The sequence below is a fragment of the Ciconia boyciana genome, chromosome 9 (assembly GCF_034638445.1).
Source record: "Ciconia boyciana chromosome 9, ASM3463844v1, whole genome shotgun sequence".
NCBI lineage: Eukaryota > Metazoa > Chordata > Aves > Ciconiiformes > Ciconiidae > Ciconia > Ciconia boyciana.
The window spans coordinates 23,056,482-23,076,491 of record NC_132942.1 but is presented as its reverse complement, the minus strand read 5'-3'; the positions used below and the strand labels follow the sequence as shown (position 1 = coordinate 23,076,491).

Below are 20,010 nucleotides of genomic sequence, written 5' to 3'. Positions count from 1 at the left end.
GTCCCGGGCTGTCCCTAGGCTCAGGCAGACGCCTCCTGGTCCCTGTCCCCCCTTCCGTGCCCCGCAAAAGTTTGCTTTTCGGGGCCCCCACTGAAACCGCCTGCAGGCATCTCCACCACCGCAGCCTCATTTGTTGGGCCATAAAAAATGAATAATTGCTGCAAATAAAAGGGCCTTAAAAAAACCCCGCGAGCAGCAAAGAGCCATGCTTTTAGCCAATCAATTAAAAGGCAGAGCAAGGGGATTAGCTCACTGAAATATTAATTTTTCATAAGGTTGTGTCTGAGCTCCTCTAAAGCCCCGCAAGGCCCCAGTCTGTGGGCCAGCCATGGGGGCTGGGCCGCAGGGGCCTGGGCTGGGGGATCAGAACCCATGGGTGAGCACCCCTGCATATCCCCAGGGCGAACACCCTGCACCCACAGATAAGCACCATGCACCCATGGGTGAGCACCTCTGCACCCACAGGTGAGCACCCACAGGTGCGCACCTCCGCCTGCCCAGCCACAGCCCTGCAGACACAGGCACCTCTATGGCCATGAGCTGCTCCGCAGACCCCGCTTCTCACTTCACGGACCCAGGGACAGACTTTACTCATGAGCCGGGCTTGTCCCCAGGCGTGGGGACAGTAATGGCAGTAGGGTGACGCCAGCAGCCATGCATCCAGCCCCGTGTGCGGCTTGCAGAGAAACGCTGTGTCTCCCCGATGCTGTCCTCCCCGTCCCCTCCATCCTCACTCCTGTGTGGGGACAGAGCAGCAGCCCAAGCCACTAGCAGAGCCTGGGCCCCTCTGGGCTCTGTATTTATAATTAAAAAATCATATAAAAATACATACATATGTATAATATATATATATAAATGAGGGCAGGAGAGCGTGGCTGGCTGCAGGGCTTGGTGCCCCTCTCTGCCCTGCGCTTCCTCCTCCTGGGCTGCTCAGTGATGCTGGCTTTGGTGGCCACATCTGTGTCCCAGGAAATGTCGGTGGCCAAGGGGCATCAGAGGTCCGAGAGGCAGCAGGCTTGGAGCATCCCTGGCAAATTCCTCCCCGCTGCTCCATGCCTCAGTTTCCCCATCTATACGAGGGTCACTGCACGGCCGGGCCCTGCGGCGACAGGTACTTGTGGGCAGAGGACCGCCATGGGACGTCCCCGCGGCAGTGGCACTTGGCCCTGGGCTCTAGGGCACCTGAATCTGCAGGTCCTCGTCCTCATCAGGGTCACTGGTGCCGTCCCCAGCATCGTTGGGGCTGAAGCGGGCGCTGCGCATCTTGCCGAAAAGCGGGGTGCTCTGCTGCCGCCGCAGCCTGCCGAAGGAGAGCTGCTGGGGTGGGGGGCAGTGGGGCGCAGCCCCAGGGGGATGCCAAAGCCAAGCCCATCCCTCCACACTCCTACAGCATGGCTGCACCCTGGTGGCACCCCATCTCTATGGCTCCCACCAAGCTCCAGGTGCAGGATCAGCCCCCCCATTCCAAGGCCAACCCTCCAGTGTGGGGCCAGGGAGCCCTGGATGATGCTCGGCACAAGAGGGGCACCAACTAAAATGCTCTGGGGCCGGACACTGCCACACCAAGCATCTCAGACCCAGCCGAGTGCAGAGCAGGGAGGAGTCATCCCCCTAAAATGGGGATCCCCCCAAAAAAACACAAAAGTCCCCATTCCCGGCAGCCCGCCGTAGTTTTAGCTCCTCGCTCGCCCTCATGTGAAAATTAATCAGTGAAAATTTATGAAGCAAATTTGAAACCAAAAGGCCCAGGACCCGGTCAGATCCAACCAGTTTGCTGAGTTTTACTGGAAAACATGAATTATTTAAGGACAAGCGTATGGCGAGGCTGGAGCGGGGGGGAAGATGAAGCCTCCATTATTCCTCCATGATTTAATGAAGATGTCCCAATAAAATAAGGTAAGATTATAAACACAACCCCCCCAGTGCCTCCTGAAGATGCAGCATCGATCTCTCATGGCCATTTCAGCTCTTTACTGCTGGGGAGGCGAAGCAAGGCCAGGGAAAGTTAAGGGCAATAAAACCCACCTCCCACCTCCCCAAACCAGCGTGGGATGCTCAGAGCCTGCCCTGGCCCTGGGTACCAGCAGGTGAAACCTCAAGCGGTGTGAAACTGGGCTGTACTGGTCTGTGGCCAGCTTTGTGCTGGTTTAACTGGAAGGTGAATGCCATCCAGCTTGCAGCAGGGTGAAGGCTGCTCCAAGGATGGTTGCACACCCTCCAAGGATGGTTCAACTAGGGAGATGCTGGTTGAGGGATGGTGGCAAGGAGAACGTCATCCCACCCTTGGGTCCTTGCTGGTCCCCACCATGGCCCGCCCTGGTCCCCTGCTCACCGGGACTGCAGATGCTCCAACTGCACCTGGAAGCTCTCACTTTGCTCCGTCTGCTCATCCAGCGACCGCTGCAGCTTCCGTGTCTGGTTGTGGGCCTCATCCAGCTGCAGGATGGGATAGGATGGGGCTGTTGGCAGCTGCAGTGGGAGTGGAGCTGCCCACCCTGACCTCCTACCAGCACGAGCTTCCCCACCTCATCCTCGGCTTGGGCCAGCTCCTTCTTCAGCTCCTCTACCCTCAGGCGCAGCTTCTTCACCTCGCCCTCATGCTGCTCCACGCGGCGGTTGGCATGGGCCAGCTCGGCCATCTTCTCCTGGTACTGCTTCTTCAGCTTGGTGTGGATGTGCTTCAGGTCGGCCAGCTCCTGTGGCGGGCACGGGGTGGGGGGCTGAGCAGGTGAGAGCCACACCCAGTGCCGTCTGCACCCCTCTCCCTCCCCAGGGACCTCTCCCACCACCCCACCCCATGATGGAGGAGCTGATGGAGCAAGGACAGGGTCACCACCATCCCCTAGATGAAGGGTGGTGGCAGAGTTTGAGCTTGAGGAGGTCCTGGGGGATGCTAAGCCACTGCTGAAGTGACAGGGTCACTGAGGGAGGGGGTGGTGGGGGATGGGACCACCCCCATGGCACCTTGTTCTTCTCGAAGAGCTCGGCCTGGATGGTTTTGAGGTCGGTGTCCAGGGCACTGGCCGTCTGGCGCCGCTTGCGAGCCAGCACCTCCTCCAGGTCCTCGATCTGTGCCCGCAGCTTCTTGTTCTCCCGCTCCAGGTTGAGCTTCTCTGTCTCCAGCCGCTCCCGCCGCCCCCACTCAGCTGCGTTCTCTGCCTGCAGCCGCTCCATCTGGGACAGGACATGGGGTGGCTGGGGGGCAGCGGGGACACCCCTCGCCACTCCCTTTGCCCCTTGCACTGGGGTTTGCCCTCACCTCCGCACGCAGCTCGGCCAGCTTCTTGTCCATGCTGGAGCGAGCACCCAGCTCATCCTCCAGGTCCTCAGAGATGCGGCCCAGCTCATCCTGGTGGATCTCCTTCAGGATGTTGAGCTGTGGGGGGGACACAGCACCCAAGGCGGGCAGCGAGCACCCACCTTATGCCACCTGAGCCCTGCCCACACCCATCCACCCAACCTCTGTGGACAGACCAACTGGCTCAATAGCACTAATTAAGACCCTTAATGAGCACCCTGGAGTTGGGGAGGTGGCTGTGGGTCACCATGTCCAACCATCAGTACATGCCACCTGCTGGGGGACAGGCCACCCCTGGTCCCCAGGCACATCGCTCACCTGCTTCATCACCTCCTGCTTGTTCTTGTTGAGCTCCTCGTACTTGATCTTCCACTGGCTGAGCTCGCCCTCCAGCTTCTCGATGCTCTTGCTGAGCGCCAGCTTGTCCCTGGGGAGAGGCAACACAGGTGACAGCTGGCAGGACCCCATAGGACGTCCCATCCCGGTGGGGACCGGGCTGGGCTCAGCTGACACCCCATGACGATGATGCCCTGAGCACTCACTCCCGCTCCTTGAGTAGCACTTTTTGGGACTCATCCAGCCTCAGCTTCAGGGCAGTGACTTTGGTGGCATCCTCCTCCATGATGCTGACATCCTCCCAGAGCAGGCGGCTCCGTTCCTGGCGGGTGAAGGAGGCCCGGGGGCCCCGCTGCTCCCAGCTCTCGTCCTGCTTGCTTGTCAAGATGTTTTCCGTCAGCTCCAGCTCCTGTGGTGCCGTGGGTGGCCCAGCACAGGCAACAGGGAGTCACCCGTGGGTGAGGTGGCAGCCCTGGCTTCCCACCCCCTACAGCACCCAGCCTTCACCCCATAACCTAGAGCATCCCTCCAACCCAACCCAGCAGCATCCCTCCCTCTGGTCCCCAGGGACCCCCTGAAGCTGATGGAGAGTGACCTGTCCTCCCAGGGGAGCTCCCATACACTGCCATGCTCTGCTGCCAGCTCCCTGCCTCGCTGGAAATTTTGGATGAGGTAATACCAATTTATTACACCGACCTTGCTGCGACCGCCTGTTGTAGTAGTCACTTTCTAGCCCAAACAGAATGCAATACATAGCATTAGTATAAAGGCTTGTTGAAGCCTTAGGCCACAAGCTTGTGAACTTTCACCCAGATTCACCCACCGTACACCGAACTTTTACTTGGCTACAGAAGGAAGGCCCCCGAAACCGGTGCAAACCAGAAAGATAAGGAAGCTTCAACCTTAGCAGAAGTTACAGCCTTAGAGATAAGAGAAGAATTGGCCCGCCTAAAGACAATGAAAGGGCCCAATGAAGAACGGAAAGACCCCAGACCCAAATACTACTATTGGTCCGAACTGTCTCCTGAGGGGAGGGGAAATTAATTTGTAAGGGTATAATTGCCCAAGGATTTCTTTGTTCTGGGTCCCTCTCTGGAGGCACCCAGCTTGAGCTGTTTTCACTGCTGTACCAATCAATAAATTCGTCTGGCGTACGTCGTATCAGAGACTCTGCTTCGGGAAACCTAGGGTTGAGCCAGAGGGGAGAGAAAGTGCCCGAGAGTGAGTGTGTGTGTGAGCAAGGAGTTGAAAAGGGGCACCTGTCAGCTCAGGGGAGCTGCCCGCTGTGAAGGGACTCTGGTCCTAGCAGTTAAAGTCTTGGGTGGTGTGTGTGCGACTATGTGAATGGTGTGTGAATGCTTGGGCAGCGGCTTCTCCTTTAACACACCACGCGGGTGATCTTCTACCAGGCTCTGCAAAGTGCGTGGTAAATGAGCTGCAGAGGTTTTCTGGGGATGGGACGTCCCCAGGGACCAAGCAGGGAGCCCGCGGGGGATGCTCAGATTATGTTCAGATTTGCCACTCAGCAGCCATGCAGTCAGATGGACTGAACCGGCACAGCACAGCACCCCGAGCTGTGACTTCTGCATCGTGACAGAGCCAATGGCAGCAGAGAGGGGATGGCCAGAAGAGGTGTGAGCATCCCTGGGGTGGCTCTGGTGTCCCCTCCTTCCTCCTCCTCCTCCCTTCAGCACAGACCTCTACCAGAAGCCCGTATGGACACCCTGGCATTCAAGATGTCACTGGGAGATGGCACCAGCACTGCCGAAGCCACTGTCCCCTGTATCAACACACCGACTTTTGCCTAATGCCTCCAAAGGGAAAGCCCCAAAAAAGGAACCAGAGCCAGTGCCAAGGTGATCTCACTGCACGGGGCTATAGGGGTCCTGGACCCCCTCATGACACTGTTCTGAGAGGGGTCTGACCCCTCCATGCTGCTCCAAGAGGTCTGACCCCCAAGGCTGCTTCGAGAGGGGGCTGTCCCTCCCACACTGCTCTGAGAGGGGTCTGACCCCATGACATTACTCTGAGAGGGGTCTGACCCCCAAGGCTGCTCCAAGGGGTCTGACTCCATCATGCTGCTCCGAGAGGGGTCTAAGCCCAAAATGTTGCTCTAAGAAGGGACTGACCCCCCCTCATTGCTCCAAGAGGGGTCTGACCCCATGACACTGCTCTGAGAGGGGTCTGAGCCCCCCATGCTGCTCTGAGGGCGCTAACCCTCCCCATGCTAATCCAAGAGGGGTCTGACCCCCCTGTACAGCTCTGAGAGGGGCCTGTGCCCCCCATGCTGCTCCAAGAGGGGTCTGTCCCCCCACACTGCCCACCTTTGGGGGGCAGGGAGTGACCCCGCAGGCACCTGCACGCAGTGGTGGTTTGAGGGTGCACACGGGCAGCTGTCAGGGGTGAGGAGCCCCCCACGGCACCCCGTCAGCCCTGTCTGCCCCGGGCAGCCCCCACACCCTCACCTTGGCTTTTTGGGGTGCCTCAGCCCCCACATCCCGCACAGGCTCGTGCTCAGCGTCGGCCTCTCCCTCTGCCCCATCGGCATCGAGTGGGCTGCCGGTGCTGGGCCGGCTGTGAAAATGTGCTGGCAGTTGGGCGGGCGGCAGGCGCTCCTCCAGCCGGTCACGGCGCAGGCCGGCCAGCTCCTTGGTGAGGGCCTCCAGGCGATGCCGCAGCTGCCGCACCTCCTCACGGGCCCGGTTGCGCTCGGCCCGCACCTTGCTCCATTTCTCCCGCCAGTTGGCCGTGCAGTCCGACCACCATCGCATCGTCTTCTCCATCTGGGCCGCCCGCGCCCGCGCCTCCTCCAGCTCCCGCAGCCGCAGCTCCTCCCGCCCTTCCCAGTCCCCTTCCAGCAGTGCCGGCGGGGGGCCAGGTGAGGGCGTCCCGCTGGGGGGAGACGGGGAGGGCTCGGGGGCCAGCAGGGCCAGCAGTGAGCCCCTCGGCAGTGGCGGGGAGCCGGCCAGGTGCGTGGCCCCGCTTTGGCTCATGGTGGGTCTCCCCTAGGGCATGGCCGTCTCCGTCAGGGCAGTGCCTCCACCCAGGGACCTGCGGGAAAGAGGAGGGATCAGGGGGTCCCAGGAGGCTGCAGGAGGTGGCTGGAGGGGCCTGGAGGAAAGAGGGACACAGCCCTTGGTTTTGGGGGCGGCACACTGAGTGACAAGGTCCCTGGCATGGACCCTGGTCAGGTTCCTGGTGAGGACTCTGGTGATGTCCTCAGCTGGGACCCTAATGATGACCCCAGCAAGGTCCCCAAGTGATGAGCCCACCAAGAAGCCAAGTGATGGCCCCAGCCAGGTCCCCAACAAAGACCCCAGTGAGGTCCTCAGCAAGGACTCTGGCAGGGTCCTCGCTGAGGACCCCAGCAAGGTCCTTGTTGATGGCCCCAGCAGGGTCCCCAGGGAAGACCCCAGTGAGGTCCCCTGAGAGGACTGCAGCCCACTGCCCAGCCACTGGCACCTTGTCCCAGCTTGGCAGTGCAGCAGGCACCAGCCTGGCCTGGGGCACCTCTGCCAGAGGACTGGAGGCAACAACATCTACATGTCATCTGGATGATGTAATCCACATAAGGTCATCTGGATGACATAATCTGTGGGCCTCCAAAACAGTCCCTGGTGCTGTGGCGGGGGGACCCAGCTGCACCCTGACAGCTCCAGTGAGGGTTAAAGCCCAGATCCGGCACCAGCGAGGCACGAACAGCCCCGGAAGAAGAGCCAGAGCTGCTGAACCACCGTGACGGCAGGATGCGTGCTGAGGTGGCCGGACATGCTTTCCGGTGACGCCGCAACAAAGGGCTGGAGCTGACCACCTACGTCCCGGCACGGACCTCACATCCCGGCTCAGCCAGGCGGGTAAACCGCCCCAGGAAACCTTAATGGGAGGCTGCTGCACGCCCTAATGGGATAAGTACAGGGTCCGTCCACAGCCAGCCCCCAGCCTCCTGGCAGGTTTTTGGGATGGTGCAGCCCGGACCTGCTGCCAAATCTGGCAAGGTTGTGAGAGCCAGTGCCGGAGCAGCGGCATCATTGGCCAATGGCAATTATGTGCTTTGCACGGGGGAAAACAATAATTTCTCTGATGATATTTCCTGAAACAGTGAAGTTTTGGTAAAACTCAGAGGCAAGCCCTGGCCTGCGGTCTCCTGCTGCCTGCATGGGCTGCCGCCCCAGGGAGGAAATCCAGGCCTCGGCAGGATGCAGCACCGGCAGACCCCCAGCTGCTGTTGCAATACCTATGGGAGCACCAGCATCCCTGCAGTGCCCTGAGGAGCACTGGCACCCATGTAGCGCCCACGGGAGCACACGTGGAGCACAAGCGCCCATGCAGCACACACAGGGAGCATGCCTGGATCACGGCCACCCCTGGAACACCCACGAGGAGCACGCGTGGTGCACCGGCACCCGTGCAGACCCGTAGGAGCGCGCGTGGATCGCCGCACCCCACGAACGTCGCGGGGCGCAAGCCCCCCTCCCGCCCCCAACCCTGGCGCGCGGCCACCGCCGGCCGCCCTGGGCTCCCGGCGGGGGCGGAACCGCCCGCCCCCCGCGCCTCTCCATTGGCCGCGGGCGCTGCCACTCCGCCGCCGGCGGTGACGCGCTTCGACCCGCGGGAGCCGCCGCATTCCTCCGCGCCCGCCCCACCCTGCCCCGTCTCGTCCTGTCCCGCACGGCCCGGTGCAGCCGGTACCGCCCGGCCCGGCTCGGCCCGGTCCGGTACCGCCTGGTACCGGCCGGCCCGGCCCGTCCCGGCTCGGCTCGGCCCGTCCCGGCGCGGCTGCGGCCCCCGCCAAAGTTTCCCGCAAGTTTCCCGTTGTGTCGGTGCCGCGTCCCGCCCGCCGGCCCGGCCCGGCCCGGCCCGGCCCGGCCCGCTCCGCTCCCTCACCGGTGTCGGCGCGGCGGCGGTGCGGGCAGCCCGCGCAGGCCGGGGCGCTGCCGGCCGAGTCTCCTCCTCCTCCCCCTCCTACTCTTCCTCCTCCCCCCGCCGCTCCCGCCCGGGGGGGCCGGTCCTGCTGCCCGAGCCCAGCCCGTAGCCGTGGGTGCGTGTCCTGCCTCCGCGGGGGCTTCCACGCTGCTTTTGGTACGGGGGGGTGGAGAGGTTTGCTCGTGCGCGCGTGCTTGCACGCGTGGGTTTCTAAGCGGTTATGCTCGTGGGGGCTTCACACGGGTATTTGCACGTGGGAGACCGTGCACAGCGATGCACACACGTGTTGCACCTGGGTGCACGCTGGCATGCTTCCGCACGCGTGCGGGTAGGTGTTTGCCCACGGGGGAGCTTGCTCACAGGTGTTTCTGCAGGCGCTTTTACGTGCAGGTGGGTTGCATGCGAGTGTCAGCATCAAGGAGCGCGTGCACAGTGATGCCTGCACACAAACGTGTTGCAAGTGTTTGCACAAAGCTGTGCACAGGCGTGCTTGTGCACAAGCGTGTTGCATGTGTTTGCATGCGAGAGGTTACACGCTGCTGTTTGCATGTGGTTGCGGTTGCTCATGGGTGCTTGTGGACATGCATAGGAGCATGCTAGCTTGGGGGTGTTTGCCCACGAGTGTGTTGCATAGAGGGCTTGCACAGGCGCATGGCTCACACACATTTGCATGGGTAGTTGCACACAGGCATGCTGGTGTACAAGTGTGATGCACATGGGGCTGCGGCTGCCAGACTTCAGCTTGGCCGCTGGTTTCTTTCCAGCCTGGGCCTATTCAGCTCACTCCTGGAGCTGCTGGCATCGTGGCTGCAGTGCCGGGGGGCCGGTACTGGCTGCCAGAGCAGGCATGACCCTTCTTCCCTGTGGTTCTGGCTGCTCCTGCAGGATTGGAATCACTCTGTTCCAAATCCATGAGTTGGAGGCTGGGGCTTGGGAGTGGACCTGGAGGGGGGGGGTGGGCGGGGTGGGACCATCCCCACCCGAGGGTCCCAATGGGTGAGCGGGTCCTAGACAGCCATGCAAGCACTGCCCCTGCATCCCTGCACATCGTGCTGCTGGCTCGATCCTGCTCCTAACCAAGCAGCAAAGCCCCAAGCCACCATTTTCTCCCAATATTTTTCCCTTTGCTAGATGCTTTTCAGCCAAAAAATTGGGAAATACAAGCGGCCAAGAGGATTTGTTTCCCACAGGATGAGGAAATGATGCCACAGGACACCGACACCCTTTTCTCCCCCAGCATCAAGCAAAGCAAGGAAAAATAAATCAAAGCAAAACTGAAAATGCCCGTGCATGTTCTCTCCAAGCCCTGTATTTTTCCACTGGAAACAACCCCAAAAAGCTGGAGGCGGGGGATGCTTTGCTCTCCCACGCCCCTATCCCTGCCTTTTGCGCTGGAGAAGCCTGAACCAGCGGCTTCACTTGCAGCCGGTAAATCGGTTTTGCAGGTGGTTTGGCAAGAGCTGCTGGTGCGTGCTGGCGGGTTGGGGTTTTAACCCACTTCCGGCATTAAAACCGAGCTTTGAAAGCCAGTGAAGTTTTTTCCAAGTGTGTCTTTATTGTTTGCTTGGACATGAGCATCTTGGTGACACCAGCAGGTTCAAGGATGTGTTGCAGCATCCTGGGATCTGTGGTTTTTGCCCTTGCAAAAATCAAACCTCCTTCGCCCAGGGCATGCCACCTAAGGATGTGGACAGTGACCCATCTCTGTGATCCATGGACCATCTTCCTGGCACCCTCCTCCTTCAGCTCTCTGTTTCCAGCCTGACCTAGGGTGCCTGGCCATGCCCAGCAGACCCTCTTAAATGCATTCCCAAAGGGTTCCCATCTTCGAGATGGGTCAGATGGAGACAGGTCATTGCCCCACGCCATGAGCTGAGACCTGGAGGCTCATTGCATGAGTGGCTGCAGGTGCTGGGCAAGCACAGGGCAGCATCGCTGCCCCGCAGTGAGCACTGGTGTGGCTGAGCTGTCCCCCTTCCCCATGCCTCTGCACATGGCCACGTCCCTGCAGCTGGACCCAGCAGCCCCTGGAGCACAAGGTGAAGCCTTTTGGGGCAAAACTAACCATTGTGGGGGAAAAAAAAAAAGATCTTTTTTCCTTCGGCTGGGCTGGCTGGCATTGCTGGGGAGCTGTGCTGTCATGGCTGGGCATGGTGTGGAGGATGCTCGCTCTGTCCTGGCGGTAGCATCAAACTGTAGTGTCATGGAATCACAGAATATCTCGAGTTGGAAGGGACCCATAAGGATCATCGAGTCCAACTCTCTGCTCCTTGCAGGACTGCCTAAAAACAAACCGTATGACAAAGAGTGTCATCCAGACTCTCCCTGAACTCTGACAAGCTTGGTGCCATGACCACTTCCCTAGGGAGCCTGTTCCAGTGACCGACCACCCTCTCAGTGAAGAACCTTTTCCTAATGTCCGATCTGAACTTCCCCTGATGCAGCTTCATTCCATTTCCTTGTGTCCTGTCACTGGTCACCAGAGAGAGAACATCAGCACCTCCCCCTCCGCTGCCCCCCTTGAGGAAGTTGTAGACTGCAATGAGGTCAGCCCCCAGTGATGAGGTCACCTGTCAGCAATGAGGTCACCCCTCAGCCTTCTCATCTCCAAGCTGAACAAGCCAAGTGACCTCAGCCACTCCTCGTAAGTCTTGCCCTCGAGATCCTTCACCATCTTGGTCGCCCTCCTCTGGACACACTAGTAGTTTGATGTCCTTCTTATATTGAGGCGCCCAAAACTGCACATAGTACTCGATGTGGGGTCACACCAGTGCAGTGTAGAGTGGGACGGTGACCTCCCTCGACCGGCTAGCGATGCTGTGCTTGATGCACCCCAGGACATTGTTGGCCCTTCTGGCTGCCAGGGCACACTCATATTCATACTTGACTCATATTCAACTTGCCATCAACCCAAACCCCCAGATCTCTTTCCATGGGGCTGCTTTCCAGCCTCTCATCCCCCAGTTTGTACATATAACCAGGATTACCCTGTCCCAGGTGGAGAATCTGGCACTTGCTCCTGATAAATTTCATACGGTTGGTCATTGCCCAGCTCTCTAGCCTATCCAGATCTCTCTGTAAGGCCTCTCTACCATTGAGGGAGTCCACAGCTCCTCCTAGTTTAGTATCATTGGCAAGCTTACTTAATGTACATTTGACTTCTGCGTCCAGATAATTTATAAAAACATTAAAGAGCACTGGCCCTAAAATTGAGCCCTAGGGAACCCCACTGCTAACTGGCTGCCAGCCTGGTGCGTCCCCATTTACTATAACTCTTTGAGCCCAACCTGTCAGCCGTTTGCTTGCCCAACGTATTGTGGACTTGTCTAGCTGTGTGCTGAACATTTTGTCCACAAGGATACCGTAAGAGACAGTATCAAAAACTTTGCTAAAATCCAAAACTACCATGTTACTGGCTTCCCTTGGTCAACTAGATGGGTGACCTTGTCGTAAAAGGAAATTAAGCTGGTTAAGCAGGACTTTCCCCTGTGAACCTGTGCTAGCTATGACTAATGACTGTGTTGTCTCTCAAGTGCTTTTCAATAACTCCCAGAATAACCTTCTCCATAATTTTATCAGCACTAAAGTGAGACTGACAGGCCTGTAATTACCAGGGTCTTCCTTCTTACCCTTCTTGAAAATGGGGACAACATTCGCCAGCTTCCAGTCAACTAGGACCTCTCCAGACTCTCAAGACCATTGCAAAATAATGGAGAGAGGTTGCATGATGACATTGGCCAGCTTTTTCCATACCCTGAGGTGACTCCCATTGGGCCCCATAGCCTTATGCGCATCCAGCTGGAGCAGCAAGTCTCAAACATGTTCAGGGTTGGCTGGGAGTTTATTATCCCCCTAGGTCTTCCAACACAGGACTCCGGGGGTCCTAGGGCCCATCATCGGTGTTGAAGACAGAGGCGAAGAAGGCATTAAACGTCTCTGCTTTGTCTATGTCCCTATTTGTGAGGTGACTGACCTCATTGAGCAACAAACCAGTGTTATCTCCGATCCTCCTTTTGTTATTAACATATTTAGAAAAGCCCTTTTTGTTGTCCTTCACAGTGCTGGCTGGCTTGAACGCTAATTGCGCTTTGGCCACGTGAATTTTCTGCCCTGGCAAAGAGCACCTCCGTGGTCCTCCCGCATCGCCTGTACTTGCTCCCAATGTCCGTATGCTTTCCTTTTCCACCAGAGTCCTAGCAGCAGATCCCTGCTCAGCCACACTGCCTTCTGCCCTGCTAGCTTGACTTCCCACACTTATCAAACCGTGCTGTGTGGATGCTCTGCTTGGAGCCTGGCTCCTGCCCTGGTGGGACCATTGTGGTGCCAGTGCTGCTGCAGCAGCTGGCCACGCTCCTCAGCATGGGAGAGCAGGGGTTGCTGATGAGCTGGTGGTGGGGAGAAGCTTATTAGAAGCAGAAGGTTAATTATATCAGACATGCCTGGGGAGCAGGTTGTCTTTGGGCCATGCTGAATCGCAGCCATCTGCTGTGTCCTTCGAGTTTGGCAGTGCTGGGGATGCTCCCCCCAGCCGCAGTCCCTCACTGGGCTGCGAAAAAAAGTAAGCAAAAGGAAATTTAAAAGCTCTCTTGATTTAATTTGCTCATCTGCATACGAACAGTTCCTTTTCTGCTGCCGCAACTGCTGCGCAGGCAGAGCTGGAGCGTCCACTGTGCCCAAGGTAGGGGCTTCGCCGGAGTGAGGGGAGGATGCAGGGGACTAGCACAGCACTGGGGGTTCGCCAGGGTGCCAAGCTGCTCCCCACAAAGGCAAAACCCACCCAAAGTGACACCCACGCCCTGCCATTTCCAGAGGGTGCAGCAAGGGAACGAGGCCCTCTCCAGCTTGGCAGCGGTGGGGATGGCGTTTGGCGTTGCTGGGCTGTGCTGGGCAGCAGGGGAGGTTGGGGCAAGCACCTGCATCGGGTGCCCTGGGGATCCAAGGGTTACGTCGGTGAGAAGTAAAAGCGTTATTTATTGCAAAACATCCTAAAGGGGATGTGGTAGCTGTCCTTCATTGGGGGTCAGAGGGCAGCCTGTGCAGGCAGCTGCAGTGCTGCCCACTGCATTGCTGCTCCTACCCTGGGAGGTGCACTGCTGCTCCTGCCCTGGGAGGCTCTGGCTGCACTGGCCATTGCTAGGCTCAGTGCCTTGAAGCATCAATACCATCGCTACATCCATAGTAAAAACCATTTGTGCATCAGGGTTGCACTCCAGCACTGCTGGACTTGCAGTCTCTCTCCCCTGCTGCTTTCGGTGCCAGCGGTGTTACTGCAGTAGGCATTGCTGTGAGTGGCACTGGCTGTGGTGTTGCAATGGATGCAAATCTTGGTGCCAGCCACCTTCCCCCCACCCTGCACTGGGGATGCTTCCTCGTCCCCAGCTCAGCGCAAGCTCCAGCACTGCGGCAGAGCATGCTGGCAACCCTTCTGGCTTGCAGGCTGCTTGCCAGAGATTTGCAACCATGGGCTGGGATGGCAGTGAGGTCCAAGTCCTGGTTGTGGTGGGGGGAAGCAGAAGCCTTGCCCCCACGGTTTTACAACCTTGATGGTAAAACGGATGCGAAGGGCATCCTGCACCCTGGTTGCTGTGGCAAACACCCTCCTCCTCACCCCGCACTCACATCCGCTGCCAGGGCAGCCACTTGGTGCTTCCGGGCTGGGGCTTTGCTGCTGTGATGGCTTTGGTGGGGCTTGGCTGCTGGGGGTGGGGGGAAGTCTCTGGGACCCCATCCTTGTCCTGCACCCAGCACATGGGAAAGGGCTGAGGTCCTGGAGGATGTGGGTGGGGCTCTGGAGAGCTGGCCAGGTCCCTGGTGCCTTTTGCAGGAGAGGACCACAGCGATGCCCACCCCACTGCTCATCGCCCTTGTCCTCTGCCTCACCACCTCCGTCCTGCGGGCTCAAGGTAGGGAGGTCTCCCTCTTCCATCGTGGTGTTGGGCTGGATGCTTTCAGGGCTGTTTGGGGCTCCCCAGGCTGGGGCGGGATGGGAAGCGAGGCAGGGTGCCGTATGCTGAGGCTCAGCTCCTGAAATGGCTCTGTCAGAGCTGGGGGAGATGGAGAGCGACATGGACACCCTTGGAGAAGGACGTGCAGCAGGGCTGTGGCGGTGCCCTCCGCGCCAGGGAGAGGTGAGCGCTGGCTCCTGCCCCACTGTCCCCCAGATCCCCCATATCCCCCCAGACCCACAAGGGCTGAATCCTGCTGCACCCTGCCCCAAACACCTTCCCTGTGCAGGTTAAACCAGCTGGAAGAGAAGCTGGCCCGCTGGGACAAATACCACTTCACAGGCAGCATGATGGATACCTACATGTTCACGTTCATGACTGAGCACTTCAGAGGGTTAAACCTCAGCAGCAGGATGGTTGGTTCCCCCAGTGCTGCTGGTGATATTCCCAGGGGATGGCAGTACCCCCCTGGCCCCCTCTGTTCCTCCATCCCCGGTGGGAGGTGCTGGGGGGATGCTGGGGTGGCTGACGCTTGCCCACACTGGCTTTCCATCATCCTCCAAGGATGCTTTATGCCAGCAAAGCCTCCTGACATGCAGCTCTGCCAGGGTGCTGCAGGCAGATGGGGCTGCAGGTCCCCAGCAATGTTGCTGGGATAAATCCAGGGGCTTCTAAAGCTGAGGGGTGTTCTGCAGCCGAGAGCCAGGATATCCATCCTGAAGCTCTTCTGATTTACGAAAAGGGAAGTCCTGGCTCCCACCTCCCTGCAGTGGGCAGGGAGAGGGAAACCGCGGCAGGGAGTGCGCAGAGCAACTTCCCCATCCCAGTGCAAGGGAGTCGCATGGCGGCACCATGGCATTTCCCCTGGCCATGGAGCTGCCCTGCCGGGGAGGCCCAACCACTCTGGCTTGAGGTTCCTTCCTGCAGGACAAGGGAGGTTTTGCAGGCAGGGGTACCTGCCTGCCAGCTAGGACCCCCAGCTCAGGACCTGGGGGAGCCCATGAAGCTGTGAAATCCCGCTGGGAAAGCATCCTGGTGCATTACCATCAGCTCCATGCTTGCCCAGTGGCGAGGCTGGTGGGGACCCCCCCACCCACAGCACTCCCGTGGGCTACAGGCTGGGAGGGCTCTGATGTCGAGATGGGAGTGGCTGCCATATCTGCGTGTTCGCAAGCACTATGGCAGTGCTGGAGCTGCTGCCAGGGTGGGGAGATGCCGTGGGGCCATGCTGGTAACTGGGGTGGCTGTGCAAGGGGGGGTGGCCGGGGAAGCACCCTGACCTCCCCCAAGCCAGCTGAGCACGGGCTGGCCAAACCCATCTCTCCCCTGCCCGCTGGTGCAGGATGTGAAGCCAGGTGGTGGCAGAAGGCTCAGGCACGCAATGAACTTCCCGGCAGAGCTCATGGAGGGTGTCCAGGTGTAGGGGGTGGAGCAGGAGCTCATCTGCATCTACATCCCCAGCCCCTGCATCTTCCAGGTGAGCTGCAGGTCCTCACACGGACCCCCGAGCATCCTCGGCCAGCAGCACACCCAACCCCTCACCCACCCCCTGCTGAGATGCTTGGGGCGGGTGGGATGTCCTGGGGACCTGGGAGTCTCCCCACAGGCACCCCAACTCTTGCAGGATGCCCACAACAGCTCCATGCTGAACAACAATGTGCTGGGAGCCTTCCTGCAGAGTGGGCATGTGGCTGGGCTCAGCTGTCCCATGGAGATCCAGTTCTGGCATGACACAGTACTGGTGAACAGTGCTCCACCGCAGGCACGAGCCAGGGGCGTCCCCACCACCAGCATTTCCCCTTGAGTTGAGGAAAGAGAAAGTTTCCCCTCTTTGCATTGGGACCAGAAGGTTTTTGGGGTCCCCAGGGAGCAGAGAAGGTCCCCAGCTCTCCCCCTCAGTCCCCTTTCCACCAGGATGCCTCCAATGCCACCTGCGTCTTCTGGCAGCCCGGAGCCGGTAAGTGTGGCTGGGGGCAATGCCAGCTTGGTGCCACCCTGAAGGCATCTCCCATCTGCGTCCTGGGCAGCTCTGGCAGGGCTTGGCGTCCCCTCGATGTCTCTGTTCCCTGGCCACTGTGCCACTCTCCGATGGTGGCTCTCCGGCAGGTGCAGGCAGCACAGGCAGCTGGAGCAGGGAGGGCTGTGAGACCACGCACAGGGAGGGCACCATTATCTTCTACTGCGACCACCTCACCTACTTCGCTGTCCTGCTGGTCCACAGCCCTCCTTCCTCCTTCCCCCTTCCTCCTTCCCTCTTCTTCCTTCCTTCTTCCTCCTTCCCTCTTCCACCTTCCCTCCTTCCTTCTTGTTTCTTTCTTCCTGCTACCACCATGCTCCTTCCTCCTCCTTCCTTCCCTCCTTCCTTCTTCCTCCTTCCCTTGTTTCCTCTTTGCCTCTTCCTCGTTCCCTCTTCCTCCTTTCTCCTTCCTCCTTCCCTATCTCCCTCCTTCCCGCTTCCTTCTTCCCTCCTTCCTCCTTCCCTACTTCCATCTTTCTCCATCCTCCATCCTCCTTTCTCCTTCCCTCCTTCCCTCCTTCCTCCTTCCCTCCTTCCATCTTCCTCTTTTCCCCTTCCCTCCATCCTTCTTCCTTCTCCCCTCCATCCTTCTTCCTCCTCCCTGGAGGTGTGGGTGTAGGTTGTATGTGGGGGTACAGGGTGTATGGGGGATGTCCAGGGGGGTGGTTTTGCAAGGGAGCCCCCCTTTCCCAGTGGGCGGGTGCTGCCGTGGGACCTGCCCCGGCTCACTCCCTCCCTACCCACTCCTGGCAGCTCCCAGTGGGTGCCCTGAGCCCAGCCCAGCTGGCATCGCTCACCCACATAAGCACCATTGGCTGTTCCCTCTCGGCTGCTGCCACCCTCTGCACCCTCCTGCTCTGCTGCTTCTTCACGTAGAGCCGTGCCATGCCATGCCGTGCCATGCATGCCACATTGAGCTGTGCCATGCCATGCCAGGCCATACATACCACGTTGGGCTGTGTCATGCCATGCCATGCCGTGCCACGCCATGCATGCCATGTTGGGCTGTGTGATACCATGCCCTGCTATGCCATACCATGTATACCACGTTGGGCTGTGCCATGCCATGTCGTGCCATGCCATGCCATGCTTCACCACGCTGTGCCACACCGTGCCATGCAGTGCTGTGCCATCCAGCAGGCACCCGCCAGCACCCCCTGCCCTCCCCCCTCTTGCAGGCAGCAGCTGAGGGACAACACGACCAGGATCCACGTGCACATCCTGGCCGCGCTGCTCCTGCTCAACTGCAGCTTCCTGCTGAGCATGCCACTGGCCGCTGGCACCAAGAGGCTCTGCTGGGTCACTGCCACCCTGCTGCACACTAGCCTTCTCTGCGCCCTGGCATGGATGGCCGCTGAGGCCTTCTACTTCCTCCTCCTCCTCCTCCATCAAGGTCTACAATGTCTACATCCAGCACTACCTCCTTGAGCTCTGCCTCTTTGCTTGGGGTGAGTGGGCCCCCATCCAGCCCTGCCTGCCCATGGCACGGCTGCCCCGGCACAGCCCCACACAGCCTGTCCCCAGGCCTGCAGGTCTGCCCATGCTGGCCGTGGCAGCTGTTTTTGTCTTCAAGACAGATATGTATGGGTACCACGCCATCAGCACCTCTGAAGGCTACAGGAATGCAACTATGTGAATGAAGCGGGCTGACAGCTCCCCGGGCACCCTGGGCACACCGGGCACTCCGTGGACCTTGGGCACCCTGGAGAGCCCAGGCACCCCTGGCACACCATGCACCCCTGGCACACCATACACCCCAGGCACCCCAGGCACAGCATGTACCCCGGGCACCCCGCACACCCTGGCACCCTGGGCACAGCATGGACTGCAGGCACAGCATGCAGCCCAGGCACAGCATGAACCCTGAACACCCTGGGCACAGCATGGACCCTGGGCATGCCAGGCACCCCAGGCGTTCCAGGCACCCCGGGCACACCAGGCACCCTGGGCACTCCAAGCATACCATGCCCCTTGGGCACACCAGGCACCCTGGACATGCCAGGCACCCCAGGCACATGGGGCACACTGGGCACCCTAGGAACCCCATACAGCCTGGGCACCCTGGGCACGTCAGGCACCCTGGGCATGCCAGGCACGTGGGGCTAACCCCGGGCTGGGGCCAGCAGGAGCCAGCCATAGCTCTGCCAGGTGCCACTTTTTGGTAAGCCCAGCTCTGCCGGCTGCCTGCTTCCATCTTGCCGCACCTGGGGGCACCTGCTGCCATGCCTCTCCTGTGCCCAGCTCCATCTCGGGGGTACTGGCTCTTGTCCCCAAGAGTCCCCTCCGCCAGGTGCTGGCTCACCAGCCCGCTGGCCCATTATGCCACCCTCTGCTACACCAGCCTCATCCTGCTCTTCAACACGCTGGTGCTGGGGAGGGTGGTGATGATACTGTGGAGCATATGGCAGGCAAGGAAGGACTGGGTGATGGTGCTGGAGCTCACCTGCCTGCTGAGCACCACTTGGGGCCTGGCTTTCTTCAGCTTCAGCGTGTTCCGCATCCCCCAGCTCTACCTCTTCACCATCCTCAACTCCCTGCAAGGTCTGTGGGGAGCACCACGGGTGTTTTGGGGGACAAGCACCCCATGGGTTGGGAGCAGCAGGGTCCTCGTCACCTTCCTGCTCCTTGCAGGAACTTGGTGCACCCATGGCAGTGACCGCGTTGCCACCCACCCCCAGGTCTCTTTGTCTGCCTCTGGTACATCACCGTGCACTGCCAGAGCAAGCTGGGCTCCATCAGCAACACCTCCAGATAACGCACGCCAATGGTGGGGTGCGGGGGTGTGAGGGAGCTTGGGGGCTGCTCCCTGAGGATGTGGCATGACAGCATCCCCCAGGCTTGACAGCCGGTGCTGTGGACACCGTATGTTTCTTCAGGGGAAGCATTTGGGTTGCAAAGCTGGATTTCTGGGCGGCGGGAGCTGCCTGCTACTGCGGGGCTGTGGCTTGGGGCCCTACGGGCGCTCTGCTCCCCTGGGGAGCAGGGCAGCCCTGCCGGCTCGCAGCCCCTCCGTTAGTAACAAACATTGACTTCTTCTTTAAAAGCACTGTTTAATTGCTGATGCAGGTCTCCTCCACTGCTGGAGGAGCCGGTGCGGCTCTGGCCAGGGTCCCGCAGCCGTCCACTGCCACCTCGTCACCCCCAGCCCCGTGGCGGGCAGAGGCGGCAGAGCCAGTAGCCATGCTCTGCCTTGTTGTTAGTGAAGGTCCCACTAGATGGCACGAGGATTTTGAAGATGGTCCCAGCTCTGGACTGTGCACACGGCAGGGCTGGTGGGCCTCCGGTGGTGCTGGTTAGCAGTACTGGTTAGCAGTGCAGAAGAGCCCCCTGACAGCCAGGAGGGGACGTCCGAGCCCCCTTGGGGACCTGCCACGGGATCATCTTACATGGGACAAGCAGAAGCAAGATCTCCCCAGCTAGGTGCCCCCCAACCCATTTGGTGCTGGCACAGCTGGGGGCTGGTGAGTGTGGCTGTAAGGCTGTGGCACCCC

General features: G+C 60.0%; 2 protein-coding genes across 4 annotated transcripts; one reads left to right on the top strand and one right to left on the bottom strand.

The window, feature by feature from the left end:
• Positions 1 to 786: 786 nt before the first annotated feature.
• Positions 787 to 8,599, bottom strand: CCDC102A (coiled-coil domain containing 102A). Of its 3 annotated transcripts, none has more exons than XM_072873034.1 (9): positions 8,519 to 8,599; positions 6,100 to 6,685; positions 3,841 to 4,043; positions 3,617 to 3,725; positions 3,260 to 3,376; positions 2,965 to 3,174; positions 2,526 to 2,696; positions 2,333 to 2,436; positions 787 to 1,300 (listed from the first exon to the last, which is right to left on the bottom strand). In XM_072873034.1, exons 2-9 carry the CDS (start codon positions 6,625 to 6,627, stop codon positions 1,174 to 1,176), a joined length of 1,569 nt encoding a protein of 522 aa, XP_072729135.1. In that variant the 5' UTR covers positions 6,628 to 6,685; positions 8,519 to 8,599; the 3' UTR covers positions 787 to 1,173. The 3 variants fall into 3 exon arrangements, with proteins under 3 accessions (XP_072729135.1, XP_072729136.1, XP_072729137.1); XM_072873035.1 differs by having other exon boundaries at positions 3,841 to 4,007; XM_072873036.1 differs by lacking the exon at positions 787 to 1,300 and adding an exon at positions 1,762 to 1,976.
• A 5,689-nt stretch (positions 8,600 to 14,288) lies between these two features.
• Positions 14,289 to 19,274, top strand: ADGRG5 (adhesion G protein-coupled receptor G5). Its single transcript, XM_072873037.1, is given in 14 exon segments — positions 14,289 to 14,460; positions 14,573 to 14,631; positions 14,633 to 14,685; positions 14,792 to 14,918; positions 15,845 to 15,979; positions 16,127 to 16,243; positions 16,417 to 16,459; positions 16,609 to 16,715; positions 17,273 to 17,391; positions 17,698 to 17,905; positions 17,907 to 17,967; positions 18,052 to 18,151; positions 18,810 to 19,060; positions 19,198 to 19,274. Coding segments are annotated over 14 exon segments (1,521 nt in total). The 5' UTR covers positions 14,289 to 14,396.
• Positions 19,275 to 20,010: the final 736 nt, after the last annotated feature.